The sequence below is a fragment of the Pinus tabuliformis genome, chromosome Q (assembly GCF_031772625.1).
Source record: "Pinus tabuliformis cultivar Carrire ecotype Pingquan chromosome Q, CPIR1, whole genome shotgun sequence".
In the NCBI taxonomy this organism is placed as follows: Eukaryota; Viridiplantae; Streptophyta; class Pinopsida; order Pinales; family Pinaceae; genus Pinus; species Pinus tabuliformis.
The window spans coordinates 764,018,134-764,038,507 of record NC_142296.1 but is presented as its reverse complement, the minus strand read 5'-3'; the positions used below and the strand labels follow the sequence as shown (position 1 = coordinate 764,038,507).

The 20,374-nt window shown below is 38.5% G+C and overlaps 1 protein-coding gene across 1 annotated transcript in view; it reads left to right on the top strand.

The window, feature by feature from the left end:
- Nucleotides 1-20,374, top strand: part of LOC149221727 (HIPL1 protein) — a 274,325-nt gene that overhangs the window by 52,665 nt on the left and 201,286 nt on the right. The window contains exons 3-4 of the mRNA XM_089385207.1: nucleotides 2,059-2,862; nucleotides 2,997-3,213. Of these exons, the coding sequence (XP_089241333.1) occupies nucleotides 2,059-2,862; nucleotides 2,997-3,213 (1,021 nt within the window). The remainder of the gene's footprint in view (nucleotides 1-2,058; nucleotides 2,863-2,996; nucleotides 3,214-20,374) is intronic.

Sequence of the window (20,374 nt, the reverse complement as noted above, 5' to 3'; positions counted from 1 at the left end):
CTCCTCACCATTCAGCCTCCACAACCCAAGGTAGTGCACCCCCTTCTTTGCCTTTGTAGTCCCTTAGGCTATGCCACTACCCTTCTAGGGATCTAGCACAAGCCAGTGAAAAAGTCTTAGGGCCCTATGGATCTAGGAGCTCAAACTCCCCTTAGTGGTCTCCAGGTACCCTCTGGGACCCACACAAGGCTCCAACCTTCCCCAAGGAAATCCAAGAAGAAGTGCACTCATACCCAAACCCACTTAGGATCCTTAGGGTTCTCTAACAATAGTAAGGTTACACTTTGGATTTCCTAAGAGCAAGCACAATAGTCACACTAGTAGAATAATGGCACACTGAATTGTAGAGTGGTGATTTTATATGTATGGTGCCCTTTAACAGATGGCATCCATGCAATCCTCCCCCTTATTTAAACTTTAGGGTAAAACATCCATATGGTTTAGGAGATTATATTGTATTTATTTTAGTATTATCCCCCTTTACCTTTTTGGGCTTATGATATATTTTTCCGTGGCTTAGCCCCCTTGCTAAGCTCTCTAGCTCCCTCACCTTACCCTCTCGTGGAGTCCTAGTAGCCCCTCATACTCTTTTCATCCCAAGGCCTGTAGTCATGCTGTTATTTTTATTAGTTTGAGTGATTACATATTACATATGTTAGGTTCACTGGCATTTTAGCACATAGGTAGTCTAGCCTAAAACCACATAGGCACTCTAGCCTCAAAACATATTTACTGATAGGCATGTAGGCCCCAACATAATTGGCTCACCAGCCTAAGTATCCTATGTACATTACATTTACAAATCGTGGATCTAGTCGGGGGTATTACATAAGGTATTTCAACAAACCTACAAGCTATGACTAGTTTGAACTTTTGAAGGCAGGAGTTGAGGTTGAAAATGAGAATAGAAAAAATCCCTTGGTAAGATTTGTAGATTCATTGGATCAGTGAGCCATGTGGCTCCTTGGCTTTTTAATCCAAGATTTCATGGATTTAGGTTGAATTGCAATTGCAAATGAGATCCTTCTTCCATGGGAATTGTGTCTATGACTATGACTGAACTGCAACTGCAACTACGACTTAACCATGTCTGTAACTGAACCACGAAGTGGCTACGACTTCTGTAATGGAAACAAGGGTAAGATCTAGTTTCATGAAATTCATTGGATCCAAGAGCACTGTGTTATGGAGGCGAGATAAAGGGGAACAACTTGGTAAGGGTATGGTTGGAGGCATGGAAAATTTGATTCATGGATTCCCTAGAGTTGTCAAATATGTATCACACCATTATGGCGTGATGGAATATTTTCTCCCATTAAAGGGACCAAAACAAACCCCTAGAGTTGTCAAATATGTGTCACACCATTATGGGCTTACGGAATATTTTCACCCATTCAATGGACCAAAACAAACTCCCCCTAGTCATTCTTTTGGGGTGTAGAATCTACATAACTCATCTAACTTAGAAATTGTCTTCCCTTGTGACAAACTGTCCAGTGGAATATCCATAACAACTTACAGATAGTAGTTGAAACTTGTAATGCTGTTTTTAATGCCTTCTTGTTCTCCTTTAAGAGTATGCCTCCTATTATATGCAATGTCATTTCTACCTTTAAAGAACATCTCCTTGTGATCCAGCCGTTCAATTTAAAGCTAAAGGCACTCTCCTTTAGAGAACTACGCAGGGCTGTGAACTTGAGGCACATAGAGATCTAAAGGCCTTTCTTTTGTCCTTTATATATACTTGTCTTTGACTGTATAATATTTTTGTATCATGCTTTGACTTTTTAAATATACTCTGTGTTTTTCAAAACAAATAATTGGTAATTCCTTTGTTAACATTGATTCATTCCTTGATTACAAGATTGGTGGATCCTTCTTTCTGTGCATCACCTAATCTGTAATGTGTTTGTGATTAAGATGTTGGTTAGCAACATTCTGTCCTGAATGCAAGCATTTGTTAGAAGATTGTCTCTCAGTTCTTCAGTATTTTACTATTTTGAATGCAATATTGATAACTCTTAAATGCTTAATGAATATTAAATTTTGACTTTTCAGAAATGCGACCAATTTGCAGCAGACTTGTTTCTGATTCAGAATCAGGGGCACCACTCTGTTCCATTACTCTGCAATTCAACACAAGTGGCAAACAACTCAATGCCTAATAGCATGGTGCTAGATTATTGCTCACAAGTTTGGGATGCATGCCAGAATGTATCTATTTTCAATTCTCCATTTGTATCTTCATTGCAATGGTCTGTTGGGGCAACAGCAAATAGAATGCACCCAAAGCTCATTGACCTCTGGCAATCTAAGGATGATTTTTGCACAGCATTTGGTTGCACATCAACTGATGGAAATACTTGTTTCAGTGGTAGCCCGTTTCTTCCCAATGTTACAAATAAGGAACCTCCTCCTCAAGGTGTTTGCTTAGAAAAGATTGGAAATGGAGTTTATCTCAACATGTTTCCTCATCCTGATGGCTCAAATCGTGTATTCCTGGGTACTAAGACTGGTTTAGTGTATTTAATAACACTTCCAGATGAGAAATCAAGTGGACCATTGGAATTGGATGAGTCAAAACCTTTTATTGATTTAAGTGATCAAGTTTTCAGTGATGTTGACTTTGGGCTAATGGGATTAGCTTTCCATCCAGACTTTTTGAAGAATGGCCGATTCTTTGCCTCTTTTAACTGTGATAATACAAAGGAGTTAAATTGTTTGGGCAGGTGTGCTTGCAATGCTGATGTAGGTTGTGATCCTTCACAGCTGGCTGGTACTGGTACTGGAGCAATGCCATGTCAGTTTCATACTGTAATTGCCGAATACACTGTGAATGGTTCCTCCACTTCACCATCTGAGGTACTTAGTTTGATGATCTCTTGGTAGCCTCTATTGGTCATTCGGTTTGCTAGGTTGATGCTGCTCATTAATCTTCAATGCAATACTAAACTCGAGCATTTTGAGTGACATTTCATGTCATGATATCCTGACAGGCAACAACTGCTCACCCAACTGAGGTAAGAAGAATTTTCACTATGGGTCTTCCATTTAGAAACCATCACGGAGGGCAGATTGTCTTTGGGCCTACTGATAACTATTTATATTTCATGATGGGAGATGGTGGCAACCTGGGAGACCCTTTTAATTTTGCTCAGAACAAAAAGTCCTTACTGGGGAAGATCATGCGACTTGATGTTGACAATATACCAAGTAAGTCCTCATCAATAATATTGATACCCATAAAAATAAATGGGCTCAAATAGTCTCGGATGGGCATATTTCTTGAAGTTCTTAATGACATTTTCCTGCAAACAGTTACAATATTATAGAAGCATATCACGAGACAAAATGACAATGATTTTTAAGAAGAAAATTATTTGTTGCTTGAAAATGATTGAAAATTAATTGCATGGGCAAGATCAATGTTGCATGAAGTGAGTACATTTTTTGGAAGCGGGGACGCGAAAGCGTAATTTCCCCAAAATCTAGGAAGCGAAGCATCTTGGAAGTGTCTACTATATATATATATATATATATATATATAGATAAATATTAAAAAAACATCCAAAATACCAAATTAGTTGTAGAAGACACGAAAACATGCATATTTTTACATAAATCAAGATAGATATGGCATCCGTGATTCCATTGTACATCAATGATTAATTATTCGAACATCAACCATCTAGATTCTAGCAATTACAAACATACATCAAAATTTTAAGCATATCATAAAACATAAAACATTTAGAAGATAAAATCATCAAACATTCAAGTAACTTATCTAGCAAGTGAGCAACTGTCAACATGAGTCATGTCCAAAATTCAAATAATAATGTTTACAAAATAGGCCACTTGGCCACCACCAAGACTCAAGTACACATTGAACTAGGAAGAGTAAGATAGGAAAGTTCAAATTCACAAGAAGACTACAAGTCTAATCTATGACAAAAGTAGTAAGCTGTGAATATATCTACCAATCTCTCCTCCCACCACAAACAAAGATGGTGGTAGTGAAGAAAATGGTGGCTCTGGAAGTTGTGGTAGTAGAACTGATGAAGATGAAGCCCCTGCTGTTGGTGTTGAAGCATGGAACCTGGGAACCATGGGACCAGATGGGGGTGGCATCTCAACTCGATCATCATCATCCTGGATAAGAGCATCCTCCAATTGCTCTAATCGCAACACTCCATCCTCCAAATTGGGCTCCTCTGGATTTTTGTCCCAAACCTTAAGGTCTTTATTAGTCTTTGCATCATCACAATAATGGGACAACAATCGCAAGTTGTAGTGAACATAAACCAAGCTCTTTGCCCAGTCTAAATTTAACCCGTTCATTTTAACACCGTGGAAGAAAGAATAAGAGCTCCAACACCTCTCTGTAGAAGAAGTGTTTACCACCTGTGATAGCACCCGCAATGCCAAAGTTTGTAGAAGTGGAGTAGCACCTCCATGCATGTTCCACCACTCAAAAGAAGATAAATTCTCTTGATCTCTAATTGCATGCATGCTCCCAAATGGACCAGTGCTAAGCGTATAGTTGCTCAAATGTTTCCATAGCATGGCAGAGTCTTCATCAGGGGCTAATTTATCCAATGCTTTCATATAACCAAATAGAACCTCCGGATCTAGGTGTGGTTTTCTCCTGCTCCCCCTCCAAGTGTTGATGTTGAAAGGCATCATGGATGATAGTATTTAGGTGTCAGAATATATGCTAAGGCATGCAATGGAATTTTTAGCATTTCCCATCGTTTTTCCACCTTTGCACGAATATAATTGTACAAGGTGATATCTCTAGGCTCAACAATGTCTTTAATCTGCCCCAACATGCTATCCATTTTCTCATACACCTCCCCAATTATTGGCCGATCTGAATCTACAAACTTGATCATGTAATAAATTGGTTTTGTGAATTGCAAAACATATTTAATCTGTGACCAAAAGTAATTGTCAAGAATAGTGTCCTTGGCTACATTACCACCATCTCTATTAGTGTTAATGTCATCCCATGATTCAGAGGTCACCATATTAGTTAAATTTTTTCTCACCTTCCCTAGCAGCCTAATGGTGAGGTAATAACTTGCAAATCTTGTTTTTCCAAGTCTAAGCAACTGCAACTTGGAGTAAGTGCCTAAAAGTAGTTTACCCTTGTATGCCCTGTGATAAGTTTAATGAGTTGCTTCCCTCTCTTGTAAATCTCATTAATCCATCCACATTCTTTATGCTTCACAATATCATGCATCAAAAGGTTCAATGTGTGCACTAAGCACCCAGATCAAAAGATGTGTGGATGAGGACGCTCAATAAATTTTCTTGCTGCCTTACAATTTGTTGCATTATCAATGATCACTTGAACCACATCATTAGGAGCAACATCTTTGATTGATCGCAATAGGAGATGCAATGTTTTGGGAAGTTGCACTGATGGAGGAGGAGTCATGACATGCAATAAACACTGCACTACTAGTAGAAACACCAAGAACGTTTATCAAATGTTGTTTTCTAACATTTGTGCACCCATCTGATATAATGGATACCCCACAATCCACCCACTCATTTGTAAAATGTGTCAAAGCTCTTTGAATCTTTGCTTTTTCTCTTTCTAATAACACTGTTCTAGCCTAAGTCACATGGTTTGGGTTCGAGTTCAGGTTCGACAATGATTAGGTTTGGTTCGTGTTCAAATTTTTTTATGAGGTTTGCATGAGGTTCCCCATTAGGTTCGTCTATATTACATATATTAAGCTTAAAATGAAATGTAGGATAAAATAGTAAGATATCAACATCAATTAACATAAGAAATGCTATCACGAACATGGAAATTGCAAGGATATATTACAAGTTTGAGTTGTGACATGAGGTTATGAGTTTTGATCTATGGAATTGGTGAATGGCTATGAGGTTCGCCAAACCTCAATTTTTTTTTAAGGTTTGCCAAAATTTGAACCTCAAGGTTGAAGTTCGACGAACTTTGTGACATAGGTTCTAGCTTTTTCATAGTTGGGGCTCTTGTATCCTTTTGGGGCTTCATTGTTGTCCTTAACCATATCATGCCAATAGGGAGAGTGGAGCACATTGAATGGTACACCGCAAGCACAAAGAAACCAGACTATCTTTCCATCCACATCATCTCTCATAGCAACATTCGGGAAATCCCCTATTGTTCTTCTACTTCTATAGGTTGTAGAAGTATCATGAGGAGATGAGCTACCAAATCTAGGGGTTGCACTTAATTCAACCTCCTCTATGTGGATATATTTTCTTCTTTGTTCAGTTGAAACCTTAGGGCAAATTGCTATCCCCACGACACCCTTTTTCTCATCACTTTCCAACACCCTAGAAAGATGCCTCCTCACACGGGTATATGAACCACTATATGGTTTTCCTCCATGACAACCATGAGTGCACAAAAACTTGTAGCTTCCACCACCTTTTCCCCCTTCAAGTTAGGTCACATAATTCCACAAGGGTGTCAATGCAACATTCCCCTCTTGCATTTCTGTGTCCTCTTCATCTCCTTCTTCTTTAGACCCTTCCTCCTCATCATACATTGGGTCACTCATATGGGGACCACTATCCTCTTGTTCTTCTTCCCTTCTATTCCTCCTCCCCAGCACTACCCCCATTCAATTTATTCTGTATTATGCCAGAGTGAGAACAAATCCATCTAGTGGGCAAGAGTTATCGTTAGGAAGAAAATAACCAGGATGACAACTACAACTAGATATGAAAACTACTACTATATAGAAGGCATAGTATCTATAAAGTATCATAGGTATAGATTAAGGATTAGTTACTAGTAAGCCCCTTTAACTTTAAACTCTTTGCTAACTTTAATAACTAGCAGGAAGTATGGTTACTTTCATCACTAAGAAGTATGCCAGTGTAGGAGCTAGGAACAAATATCAAGTGAAGTCAATAGAAACCCACAATACGAAGAAGGACCCCTGCTCGATCGCAAGCTATTTCCATGTGCTAAATTTTGTTAAGGTTGCCGAAATGCATGCACATATGAACTATGAAAATTATAATGCGAAAACTACTCGGGGTGAAACACTTAGTCTCTTGGATAAATTACTAAGCGTGATGAAGAACAGTCGAAACGTTAGAGGCATACTAGCAGATCCATCAAATTGCTTCGACAAAGGGCCCTTGCTATCAAGCAATTCAGAGAAAGGGTCATTTAAAACATAGAGTAAAGGAAGCTCCTTATTAATGAGATCCTTGATGTTAGTGAGGTGATCCTAGAGAGTTTCAAAGTATTCCCAACCACACAAGCCGAAAGGTTAAAGCACACCTGTGACAAGCTAGCCAGCAAAAGAGTTGATGTAGAGTTTGAGTTGGCTTGTATTAGGTCTAGAGTGGAAAATGTAATCAATGTACATGGTGGTATGTTGAGTGTAATATTTACTCAACTCAAATTGTATACATAAAGTCTGACCTATTCTCTTCTAGAGTTTGTTGAGCCACTCCTTTGGCTCCCCTATGAATTGATATTGGTGTCCTTGTCATATGAGATTTAGCTTGATCGGTGGTTGAGGTTGGAGGAACCTAGCCTCAAGTGAAAGTTGTAGTAGCAAGTTCAGGTATCATAATCTTGTTGTGAACTTTTGATTACATAAATATAGATCTTTCTTCTTCCTCCCCCCAATTCATGTGTTATTCATTGTCATAGTTATTACATTTGAATTATTTAATTGGCGTTGAATTAACTTACCCGAGGTTAGTTAGTAAAATTGCTTTTCATTTATATTATGAATTTGAAATGCTCAAATTGGTTTGAGAAAGATTTCTCTTGTTGGAATTGTGTGCAGGTATCAAGGAAGATCTAGTGTTAGAAGAATCGCTTGATCAATTGGCGACAAAGAAAAATACTCGGATATCGTTTTTTAGGTATTCCTATTATATCCTCTCTACATTTCATTTAGAAAGATTTTTCTTGGGAAAGAATGTGAAAGTGTCTATTCTATGTCTGTTGATGAGATTCTAACCCTCTCATCGAGGACTAATATATAGTATAGGTAGAAATACTTCTACCACTTCTTTTATCTATTAAAGAGTCTTTGGCTTGGAAAAATCCATTCTTTCCTCTCCCTCATGGTCTCACTCGTTCCTTCCCCCCAGAGGGAAAGCAACTTCAATCTCCTATTTCATTTCTATTGCATGGTTTTCTGGATTCTGATGGTGCATCAACATATACATAAATTATCCGTCTCTCCTTTTCCTTATGTCTACTCCTAAAATGTTCACTGGAATCATGCCTGTCTAATAAGCTTCTCCAGTGAGCCTTCTCTGTAGTTCCTTAACAAATGGGTTCCACCTCATGAAATGACTCTGTAAGAAAGCTACCACTGCTAGCTGGCATCCTTGAGTGCACTTACATTTTCTTGTACCTTGTAACTTGCTGCCACCTAGTGATTGCCTCATGATGATATGTTTTCTCATTGCCTTGTTGTCTTTGCCCATGCTGAAAGTCACCAAATATGAAATTTGATTACAATATCCTTATGGTTTTCAATCTCTCAATCTCACTGGTATTCAGGTACTGCCCTTAGAGGACATAATCCCTGGGATCAGTTCGTGGAAAGCACTGTTAAAATAAATATCCCAGTGGATCAAACTGTCATTTTTATCAATATATCAGATCAAAATTTGGCTTGCTCAAAGTGGATGGGAACAAGAATGGAGCAGATTAGGTCAATTAGGTAGATGAAGTATGAGGGAGTTAGGTAGTTAGGGAGTGAGACAGATAACATATCCTTTAGCCCAAAGGGAAAGTTACATAAGTAAATAATAAATATCCTTGGGAAGGAGGCAATGAATGAATCTGAAACCCATAGGGGTAATCGGCCCAAAGGGGATCTCACGGTGGCAAACTCTATAGTTCCCTGATGAAGGACAGTCTAGTCCCTATATCCTATGAGCCTTATCGGAAAGTAATCATATATATTAGTCTAAGTCCTTGAGTCCACATCCACCGGTATCACAATATCACAATGAGGCTGTTGGTTGGTGAATCATATATAAAGGAAAGCAATCATAAAGATGGCATTTCCACCCAAAATTATTTAGTAGCAGTAGCAACAAAACCTTCACCGCCCTTTAATGATCGAGGAAAAGTCTGTATTTCCCCCAAGAATGATAGAAAGAGTTAAGAAATAACCCATCTATCCTGACCGGCCTTTGGGGAACCATCTACTGTTCTTAGGTACTTCAAGTTACCCACAACTAGTGAGCCCAGTGAGCCCTGTTAGCTGGCCGAGCCTAGTGAGCCTTTTAAGGGGAATCGTGGGGGGGCTTGCCAACTTGCCTATAGATAGATTGATTGGGAAAGCCAGGAGCGTTAACAAACATTAGCGAAGCGTTAGTGAAAAGCAAACCTTCTTAGGGAAAGCATCTTTGGTAAGGTTAAGGATGTTAAGGGAAATCACCTTATTGCCCTAATAGCCCCACGAGCGACAACTTAGTGGCTTGGATGTATTGATTGATTGGGCTTGTTGAGGAGATGCACTATTGATACGCTTGCTACCGTAAAGTGTTGTCTCCTCGCCATTCAAGCACCTATCCATACAGTAGGGTTATATCTTTTCTTGCCTGCATATTTTGATTGGGAAGCATGACTCCTTGCAACGCAAGAAAGGATATATTTATTGGCTTGAAAGGACTATTCATACATGGGTGCGAATTTAGGGGTTCAAACTGATCGTACGTGGATGTGAAAAGTCGACCCTTACCGATCTACACTATTAATGCCTGTGATCAGTGCCTCCGATCGCCTTCCTCTCTGAGATTAGTCACCCCTATTGACTTCCCCTCCAGGTTATTAACTACTTCTTTCCTCACTTGTCAAAGATAGATCTGCTTCTTTCCTCCCTTGTCAAAGTGCTTTCCTTGTTGACTTGTACCTAGTCAATCTTTAGTGGTAAAAGTTCTTATTTTGTGACCAAAGAAAGGATTGAGTTAGTGGGGAAGGAAGGATCATCGCTTTTCATTACACTTGCTTCTCCTTACTGTCTGGATAGATTTCTTTATTGGGAAGGAACACCCACCTCAACTCGTGGTTCTGGAAAGAATTCCATCACTATTAGAGGTGTCGCTATGAACAATAAAAAGAATAAAGAGATAAAAGCCTGTAAAAAATCATATATCTCACTCCCTTAACTAGAAAGATTCACTGGCCAGGTCAGTCAAATTCCTTCCCTCCTCTGTCAGATATAAGTGCTAAAAGACTGGATAGGCACTTTTTATTGGGGAAGGGATAAAGGAACTTACACTCTGTTAAGGTCATTTAAATGCCCTTGGAAATACTTTGGTGGGGAAAGACTGATCATATCTAGAGTAATTGGATTGAAAGTGCCTATACTCTCACTATGAATTCTAACTTTGAGAGCTTCATAGCTAAGTCCTTTCCTAAATTTCTTTATTGGGAAAGCCAGGAGCAATAGCGAATGGATTGATTGATTGGACTTGTTGAGAATAATAGATTTACCAGATCTTTGACCACCACAATAGGAACGAACATAGGCTACTGGCGACATCATAACTATCATCACCATAACCTCGGGCATCACTATACACTGAGGCATGGGCATACCATAACCTACATCTGAACGTAGCATACCAGAAGAGACATGGCATTTCCTAATTAAATATATAAACACATATTATCAGTAAGGGTATCTATGGGGTTTCCATGTGTTAACACCCCACCCACCCGTGTAGGATCATGGAATAGAAGAGCATGGGGAAAGAACAGAAAGGGGATAAGGTGCATTTGTATTCATTAGCGCATAAGCTCATGTACTCCCCATACCCCAAAAAGTATTTACACTTGGAACCAAATCTCGTTGAAGAAAAGAAGTCAATCTTGTTCAAAGAGCTCGAAGTGCTTTGGAAGGGAAAGAGCATGGGACCTAAAACCCGACTTTACGGAGGAACAAAGAAATATATATTACTCTAGCAAACTTGTCTAATTTAGAGGCTCAACATCGATGAATCATACTTCTTAGAGTAGCATCTTTTCGTTTGCATTGTAGTTGGGAAATTTCAATATAAGGCCAGGTTATAGCTTTGAATTTACCAGTCATTTGCTAATTCCAACGGTCTATTAAGCACCCCCGTCCTCTATTTGATTGGGGCCCCTAAGTGGGTGGGAATAGATAATATAGGGGACAATAGAGCAAGCTCGTATCCTCGTTGCCAGGTTTTACTAGTGAATTTACCAACCCAACATTTCCAGTTTATTTTCACATGCTCGCAAGTTCAGGATACATGCATAAGTTGGGGGCTTCACCAGACCCCCACAACCTAAGTAGATAGTGATTATTTGATCCCATGTGGGCCCCACTAGGCCTCTATCAGGCATTCCTGGTTACGATTGGCTTTTAGTTGATCAACAAGAGGCTTGTAGCTCAAAAGGTTTTAGAGGTTCATGCAATGTGGCTTAACTGTCTTAGGATTCTTTTCAAGGTAGAGTTTCTATGGTGGGTGTTTACAAGTATATCAATTTCATGTGGATTTGGATTAGCAATATAACCCCTCTTCTTCCAGACATTTTCATTGTAGTGTGTTATTGCGCTCCAACCTCCTCACATTTTTCAATCCACAATGATTTAGATGGGGACCCTTATCTAGACTTGTATGTTTTCATGTTCTATATTTTGCATTGGGTGATGTCATCCTTTTGGGGAATGTAAATCCCTGTACCCAAGTTCGGAAGATATCACTCCATGATAAGTTCGAGGATGCACTATGTATGTAGGAGGTAGGTTTAGGGTTAGTAGGGTTTCATTAGATATATGGTGATGATCTCAGACCTCTCATAGTTGTGACAAGACATCTTCTACAACTTGGTGAATCCCATAAGATCTTAGTCCTAAATGGCCTTCCTTTCTACCTAGAGTCTAGGTGCTTCACCTACTTCTCTTACAACAGGGGTGCTAGTGTAGTGGATTTTTTCTTTACCAACCAGGATCTGCTTGACTTATACGACAATTTTTTTTGGTAACCTCAATCACCCTAGCCGACCATGTCCTCCACTACTTTTCCCTTCGTGTTGACCTTGTCCAAGCTGGCTTGAGCACTATTCGTTTTGAGAAGGGGTACCCAAAAGCCTTTTCATCCCACATTCGTTAACTACCTTTCCCCTTCCCCAATTCTTGTCCCTCTACTCGACCTCCTCCAAATATGCTTGCCTCTCCTCGAATATTTGCTAGGTGGCCTTTGGCTTCTACCCCCACACCTCTTAGTCTCCATCCCCCTCCCCAAAAAGTGGGTCTTGTCCTATGAATCGTTGGTATGATGTGGGGGTGCAAAGGTCACTACATCTAGGTCTATTGTGCCTTCACCCATGATCCCCCCTCCTACCCTAAAATCTTGAACTCCTATTGTTGCCTCCTTTGATGCAAAAGCTATCTATTCATCTCACAGAGGAGACGTGAATTGTGTGTGTGCCAATGCAACTCCCCCTTACCATCATGAAAACCAAAAGTGGAATGATACATAAAAGCCAAAAGAACACCATTTTGGAATATGAATATAGATGGACAACCTGCAACGAAATGAGCAAGAACAAAGAATGGGAAAGAGTAGGAGAGGGAGGAGAAAAAATACAAACAATGATAGAAAAATGAGGGAGTTTTGGTTTACACTTACCTCTTTAGCTCTTGTAGATGGAAGCCCTTCTTTACTCCTCCAACTCTCCTCAAGCCTCTCTTCTCTCTTCTATAAGCTCTCCAAAGATACAAGAGTGAGGAAAAGAGAGGTAGAAATGACTTTTATCCCCATCTATTATTTCCCTAACTCACCTTAAACGCACCCCCAACTCAAGTTAAAGAAAAAAAAGAAAAAAGAAAAAGAAATTTGGGTTTGCCTCTGTGCAATCGCCTGTCGGGCCTCGGATCCGCTCGGGATCTGTGCCCAATCTGCCATGGATTCGAGGCGGATCCCTGTTCGGAACCGTGGTTTGAAAATCCAGAACCACGGATCGGGCCCACATAGTTCCAGATTTCCAGGAACCAACCCAATCCGGCGGAACCTCGGATCCGAAAATCGGATCCGCAGTTTTGCCGGTGGATCCCCCACGGATCCATATGGGATGCAGTTCCGCCTTTGGAACCTTGTGGGGGGAGGATCATTATTTGCAGTTTGAATATTTCGTTATTTTGTCATAAACAAAGTAAACTGCATAATTAATTTATCAGTTAGAAGAAATATTTCCATTTGTTGCATTTCAAGGAATTTTCACATGGTATCAGAGCATATTTGATAGACAGGAAGATTAGAGGCGGAAGAGATAAAATTTTGCTGTTCGGAGGGAGCTACAAGCCGAAATTTTCATAGGTTGCATAGTGCCTAGCTAGGCAGTGGGAATTGCTGGGCAAGGGTTCTATTTTCAGTTGCAGGGTGGCAAAAAATTCAATTTGTCCATAATAGCGATTCCAACAAGTAGAGGGAGTAGCAACAACTCAGTATTTTCGTAGAGCAGACTTCTTGTCTAGGTACAAAGGGTTTTGCAGCAGTTTGCTAGAGCAGAATCAGTGTCGGGTGGAAAAGAAAGTGCATGCACAGACGGAAATTTCTCTCAGAGGGTTTCTAGTTTCAGAGATCCAAATTTCCAGTTGCAGAAGGTGGTAGCGGCAAGAAATTTTTCTCACTCCAAAAAGGAGTGCGAATAGCAGAGCTAGCAACCGAGCAGGAGAAAGAGGGATATTTCCATTACAGGTCGAGTTTTTGCAGAAATGGCCATAGTCGGGCTTAGAGATCAGGACAAATTGGACGGTGCCTCCAACTATATCATCTGGAAGGCCAAAATGTCCTTTCTCTTGGATGAGCAAGGTCTAAAAACTTATGCAAACAACATTGTGGCAGAGCCTACAGACCAACATCAGTTAGTGACTTTCAAGAAAGAGATGGCCAAAGCGAAGTAGATGATCCTGGATGGAGTTCGAGACCATATAGTCTCACACATATTTGGAAAGAATACAACGAAGGAGATGTGGGATGCTCTCACAGGGTTATATCCGAATCCTTTCGAGCAGCGGAAGATGTTTCTAAAAGAGAAGTTGCGGAATACTAGGATACAAAAGGGTGAAGGCATAGATCCTTTTCTCATCAGAATTCAGGATATTCCGGATTAGCTTGCAGTCGTAGGAGAAGCGCCTCAAACTATAGAGCTTGTGCGTTTGGTCCTAAAAAGTGTCTCAGAGGAATGGGAAATCTTCGTCCAAGACATTTTGGGACAAGATACATTACCAGGGTGGCATAGGATGTGGTCGAACCTACAACAAGAGGAGATGAGGTGATCTCTAGTAAAGAGTTCCATCAGTGGCAACAACAAGTGATCGAAGGGTGTGAAGGAGGAAGACAATGTGGTTTGTTGATGCTGCCTAGAACGCACACCTAAGTTAGTGTGAAAAAAGTCCCTAACCCCACAAGGTGTGGCTTGATGGAAAACCTAAGAGATGGGGCTGTCACCTATTTCCAACTCTCTCTGTTAAAGCTCTCTCCTAGTTAAAGCTAAGGGGAGTGGTCCCTAATGAAAGGTTAGATGAAATGATGCGAGTTTCTAGGGGATCTTACGTCAATGAGGCTACTTCAAAATTATGAACAAACTTAGTGAATATAATGAGCAATACAAGATATGGATTCAATAATCAAATAAAGATACTTTCAATGAACATTAATGCATCATTCAAAAAAATATAAACATGTAAAACCAGTGCCTTAATGATTGCTTCAAGAGATAGTAAAGACTTGCTCAAATGTAAATATTCAAAATGAAATCATAAGTAGCCTTGCAAAAGAAATCAATGTTAGATGAAATATATCAATTGCAAGATACAAATTGTACTTCAAAGAAATGCTTTAAACAAAGATACTATCATTCATGATCATAAGCATGTAAAGTAGCAATTTAAAAGACAATGACTTGCAAAATGAAATTTAATGAACCAAAGCTGCACTTGCAACAAAAATTTAGCACTTGCTAGATGAGACACTTCAACAACAAAATGACAACTTCAATGGATAATGAGATTACTCACCACAACAAGTACATGAGACAAATTGACAAGTAAAATGCCTTAGAAATAAAATGAGTTAAAATGATATGCACTTAGCTAAGGTGAGATGCATTTATCTTGGTAAGTTTTAGACTAAATACCTATTCTAGGTGAGAGATTCTCCTTTCAACCTCTTACCAAAGGGTAAAGATTGGGGTGATCGCAAAGAAAAGGGGCCGATGAAGCTTCTATCTTCGTTAACGATACCCTTCCCCTAATCCTTACAAGCCATGTGTGCCTTCGTTCCTACAAAGGGGAAATGCCACTTTTATAACTGTAGAGTCGAACACTTTACCTTACTCCATACCAGTTGGAAGAAATTTCAAAGAAACTCTTGACCCTATTATTTCTATTCAACCAAGCTTATGCTTGAAGGTAAATTTTAAGGATGCAAGGTCTAAAACTAGAATGCCTAAATGCTTGAATGTTATTAGTGTTTGCAAAGGAAAATGTCTCAAAGTAAATGGATAAATTGCTCACAATGAGATTGCATCACTGATTTAAGATATTACTCTCAAGATTGTATAAAGTAGATGACATGTAAACATAAGCTTCATAAGTGAATAAGATTGCAAATTTGCTCCAAGTAAATGCTTAGCAAAGGATGTGCCAATGAACAATAAACTTAAGCATAAATTGACAAATGAAATATGTAGCAATTGAAATGAAATGAGGCCAAGAGTACAATGCTTGCTTGTAAAGTGAGCAAAATGATTAAAAATGTATGAGCAAAACAAGTGAGCCTATAGTGAGGCAATGTATTCCAAGGAAGCAAAATGTTAAGCAAATGAGTTAAACTTTCCACGTAAGTTTAGAGTACTTGCATTAAGTCAAAGATTTGCAAGAGATTGCAAATACTTGAAAAATACAAAGCAAGTTAAAATTGAAATTGGATGGGGATGCTATGTGAGTTAGATTAGTAAACCACAAAAGAACATGTAAATGAACTAAGTAATAAAACTAGGAAAATGAGATGCAAGTCAATCCACCCACAAAAGTACTCCTGCTAAATAAGGAGGAAGGATGCCATGGGTGAAATCCCAAGCTCCCACAAGAAAATTTGGAACTTTTATTAAATGTTACAATGAGGAGAAAGCCTTTTAGAAGACCGCCCAAAAGATGAAGGAGAAACTTTCACGAAATAATACCTGTAGAAGCTGAAATCTCCTTCCAAACTTGGCAACCACAATGGCCAATGGTATTTTCTCAAAATCTGAAAATTACAAGGAACAAATCAACCCCCAAAGGCCAACGGCCTAGCTAATTTGCATCTGCCCTCTAATGCTCACGACCTCCTTGAAATTGATCTCCAAATGTGTGAGAGGTCCTGCAAACAATAGTTAGAAGTTTCCAAAATTTCTCCTCAAGACTCTTGTTGCCAAAAGCTCCAACTATGGGCTGCAAAACAAAAGAGATTGTTAGTGGAGAGAGCATGCAAAGGAAACAAAATATAGTACATACTAATATACAAGAAACCAAACCAAGTGATGGGAGTGAACCCCCATACTTGTTTAGCTTAGAAAATTTGCTCTTAATTAGCTTATGTAATCTTGAAAGCTCTAGATCAAAAGAAACATGTAATTCAAATTTGTAAATGATTCAAGTAGATAATGGGAAAGAGAAACTCCTCTCTTACTCCTCTTTAGATGAAAACTTTGAAGTGAAAATTTGATGGGTCTTGGGCAACCTTGAATCCGGGAGTGAGTTGATTTATGTGGGACTTCTTCCACGCCCATATAGATACCTACACACAATTCAAATATATTTTTCCGTACACACTTGAAACAAATATTAGCTTGTAAAGGGATTAGAGCAACACAATGGGTGAAATAGACCAAATATTCCTCAAAAAATAAATTGGCAAGTTCACTCCTAGAATTCTACTTTAAATCAAAGATATGTGCAAGATAGCTTGCACATATCGATCCAAAATAGATGGCAAATATAATCTAACAACATTCAAATATGCAAGAAAATTGAAGCATAAGAACAAAAGCATGGAAGGAAATCACCTCAAAGTGCCAAGAGAACACCACCGAAATTGCCCCAAAGTCTTAGATTTTATTAGCAAATTGCAAGCACAAAATGGCAGAGTTTCCTCAAGCCCAATAGCTCAAAACATGAATACAAAATGAGAGTTAATGGCTCATTTAAATAGACAAAATGGAGAAGATCTCAATGTGAGAACCAATGACAAGTGGAGAAGGTGATCATCCTTGTTGACCACTACGTGTCAATGACCCATAGCAGTACACCCCTTTTTTTCGCAAAAGGGATAGCGCCTGATCGATGTGTCCGTGCCGTTCAACTATCATCATCAGCGTGATCATCATGTTATATTGTAAATCCTTTTTGCATGTGTAAATTGTAAATAATCTCAGCAAATCCGTGCTGTATATGTAATTGCCTAAGTAAACCTATTTTTCTGACGACGATCTATATTCCGGGAGGTTTTTTTTTTCACCGATCTATTCTCGGATGGTCGGCAGAGTTTTCCTCCAGCCTTACCCCAAAGTCGGAGTGGATTTTGTCACTGGGATCTTAGGGGAGTCCTAGTGTTCTAGATCAAGTCAATGTAAAAGTGATTTGGAAATAATCTTAACTATTTGGTTAGGTTATTTTATTACAAATTGCTTGCTTTGTTGGATTATATTTGTGTCGCAGAATTGGGTAGTCTGTGAGGGTCTTTTGCAAATGGGTTTTCCCCCTTGAGATGTAAAAAATGTGAAATCATGATGTAAAGTGTCTTGAGGGTTGGAAAAATAATTTATCCCCTCATAGGTTAATTAATTAAATTTTCTGGCCAAAAAATTAATTAAAATCCTAAGCCAGAAATTTAATTAATTATAGGTCCTAGGTAAATTTAAATTCTCTAAAGGCAAAATTCGTGGGTTCTTTAAAATTCAAATTTTAAAAGGTCTCAGGACTAAGGTAAATTAATTATTTTGCTAAATTTTAAGCCTTTGGTCCTTGGGGTTAAGTCAAAGTCAAAATTTTGAGGAAATTAATTCAAAAATTAAATTTTTGAATTAATTAAAATTCATTTAATTGAAAAATTCGAATTTCCTCAATAATTTAAAATTTCGACGGATGAGATTAAAAGAAATTTTAATCCTCATCAACGGTCGAGATTGCTTTGACGAGGATTACTCGAACTAGCCGTTGGAGGATTTATTTTTAAATAGGAGGTCATTTGTCAGTTAGTTCATCCGATATCTAGATCATGTACTAAGCGAAAAAATCTCTTGTAATATTTTCTGAGCAATAAAGAAAGACTTTGGGGTTAATTTCTGTTGGAAATACTGTAAGATGTGTCATTTTCATACGTAGATTTCTTTTTAAGCATTGATGATAGCTTTCCGAAGAGTGATTTGAGTATAGGTATTTTGCTCAGTCGCTGGGGTTTGAATGATAATTTAAGTTTTGAATATAATAGCAGGTATCTCTATTAAATCTGAATTTTATTATCGTTTTCTAGCTCTGTGTTGACGACTGGATTGAGTTTTGCAGGAAAGTCTTGATTTTTAGATTATCGGGCGTTTGGGGAAGTTCTCGGTTGAACCAGCCAACTCTCGATCCGTGTTTTCTGAAGAGCTTGGTTTGAATTTGATCCCGGGCTTATCATAAGATTTTTTTTTTTTTTATGGGTGATGCATGAAGGGTTTTGAGCTCAGTACCTCCTTTAAAATTCAAAAAAAACAATTTTTTCTGTGCTAAATCATTAGATCTGGCTGTTGAGAGCCTTAGATCATCAGATCTGGGAGTGGAGTCGGACTCACTCCCTAGATCTGATAGATTTGCCATTTATGTACATAGATCTGTAATTTTCTTCAGTTTTCTGACTTGGGTTTTAGTTTTTTGGGTCATTGTATATATCATTTGGGTGTTTCTTGTTGTCCTGCAGTTACAGATTTCAAGTAGAAAACTGTGTAGAGTCTAGATCTAGGCCCTGGAGGATAAGATCTGGATCTCTGGGGTCCATCAGCATCATTTTGGCAAGGATCATATCCAGATTTCACAGTCCAAGGGTTTAAATTTATTTATTTTCAGATCTGGAAAATTTTGTGAGGGTTTCATTAAGCAATCTGAAGCAGAAGGATTTAAAATTTTAATTAAGATTTCTGGGAAATATATATATATTTTTAAGGGTTTCTGGGCTACCATTTTGCAGATTTGTTTGCTTCCTGAGTTTTTGGGTTCAGTGTTCAAATTTTGAATTTTTTAGGAACCCTCTTTTTTTTCCCTTTGTTATCTGCATTTAAAGCCTCATTTCTGTTGTTGCCATAGCTTGTAGATTCCTCGACCTTCACTCCATAGCCCTCTACGCTGCTCATCAAATCCGCCCTCTCTTCTATACGCAACTCCCTGCCATATGCTTGCTGCTCAAACACTGCCTACTCCATCGCTTAACCCTCGCTCGCAGCCACGTTGCACCTGCAAACAACAAACATCTCTGCATTTTTTTGTTGCCCAAAATCCTCACGCCGTCCAAGCTTTCAACTTGCACACAAAAGTAAAAAATAAAAATAAAAGGCATCGCTGCCCATCCCAGCGTTTTTCCCTCGGCCTTCTTCCTCATCCATGCAGCTCTCCCTTCCTCACTGAGCTTGTCCCCTCTGCATTCTCCTTCCATTTCCGCTGCCATACTCCTAACTGTAAGCTCTTCATCTCTTGCATTTGCTGCCTTATTTCTCCCTCCACGCAGCTCCAATCTTCATAACCCCTACTCGCTGCTATCCAAGCTTGCTGCGTCTATCCCTAACCCTCATCGCTGTCTTTTCCCTCCACGCTTAAACAACTCCCTACGCTGCATCCTCAGCTATTGAATTTGTCCACAGTCTTCCCTGCCGTCGTCTCCTCATCGCTCCACAAACCTGCATTCAACAAAACAACATTTCGATTTTCTTTTTATTTGTATAATGTATATGTTTATGATTTGAGTTAGGGTTAGCGTAGGTGTTTTGATTTTCACTTTTTTGCTTTGTTTTTTCATTTCATTTTGATTTTGTAATTTATTATTTTTTATTTTTGATTTAAAAATTACAAAATTTAAAAAATCTAAAACAAAGCTAAAAAAAAAAATCTAATATATTTAAAAATTCATAAAAAAATAAAAAATTTAAAAATTCATAAAAAAATTAAAAATTAAAAATTAAAAATTTGAAAACTTTTTAAAAAATCAACCTTTTTTGATATTTGATTTTTTCCCTTTTTTATTTTTTGATTAAAAAAAATCAATAAAAATTTTAAACATTAAAAAATCATAAAAAATTAAAATTCTCAAAATTAAAAAAATCCTACACATTAAA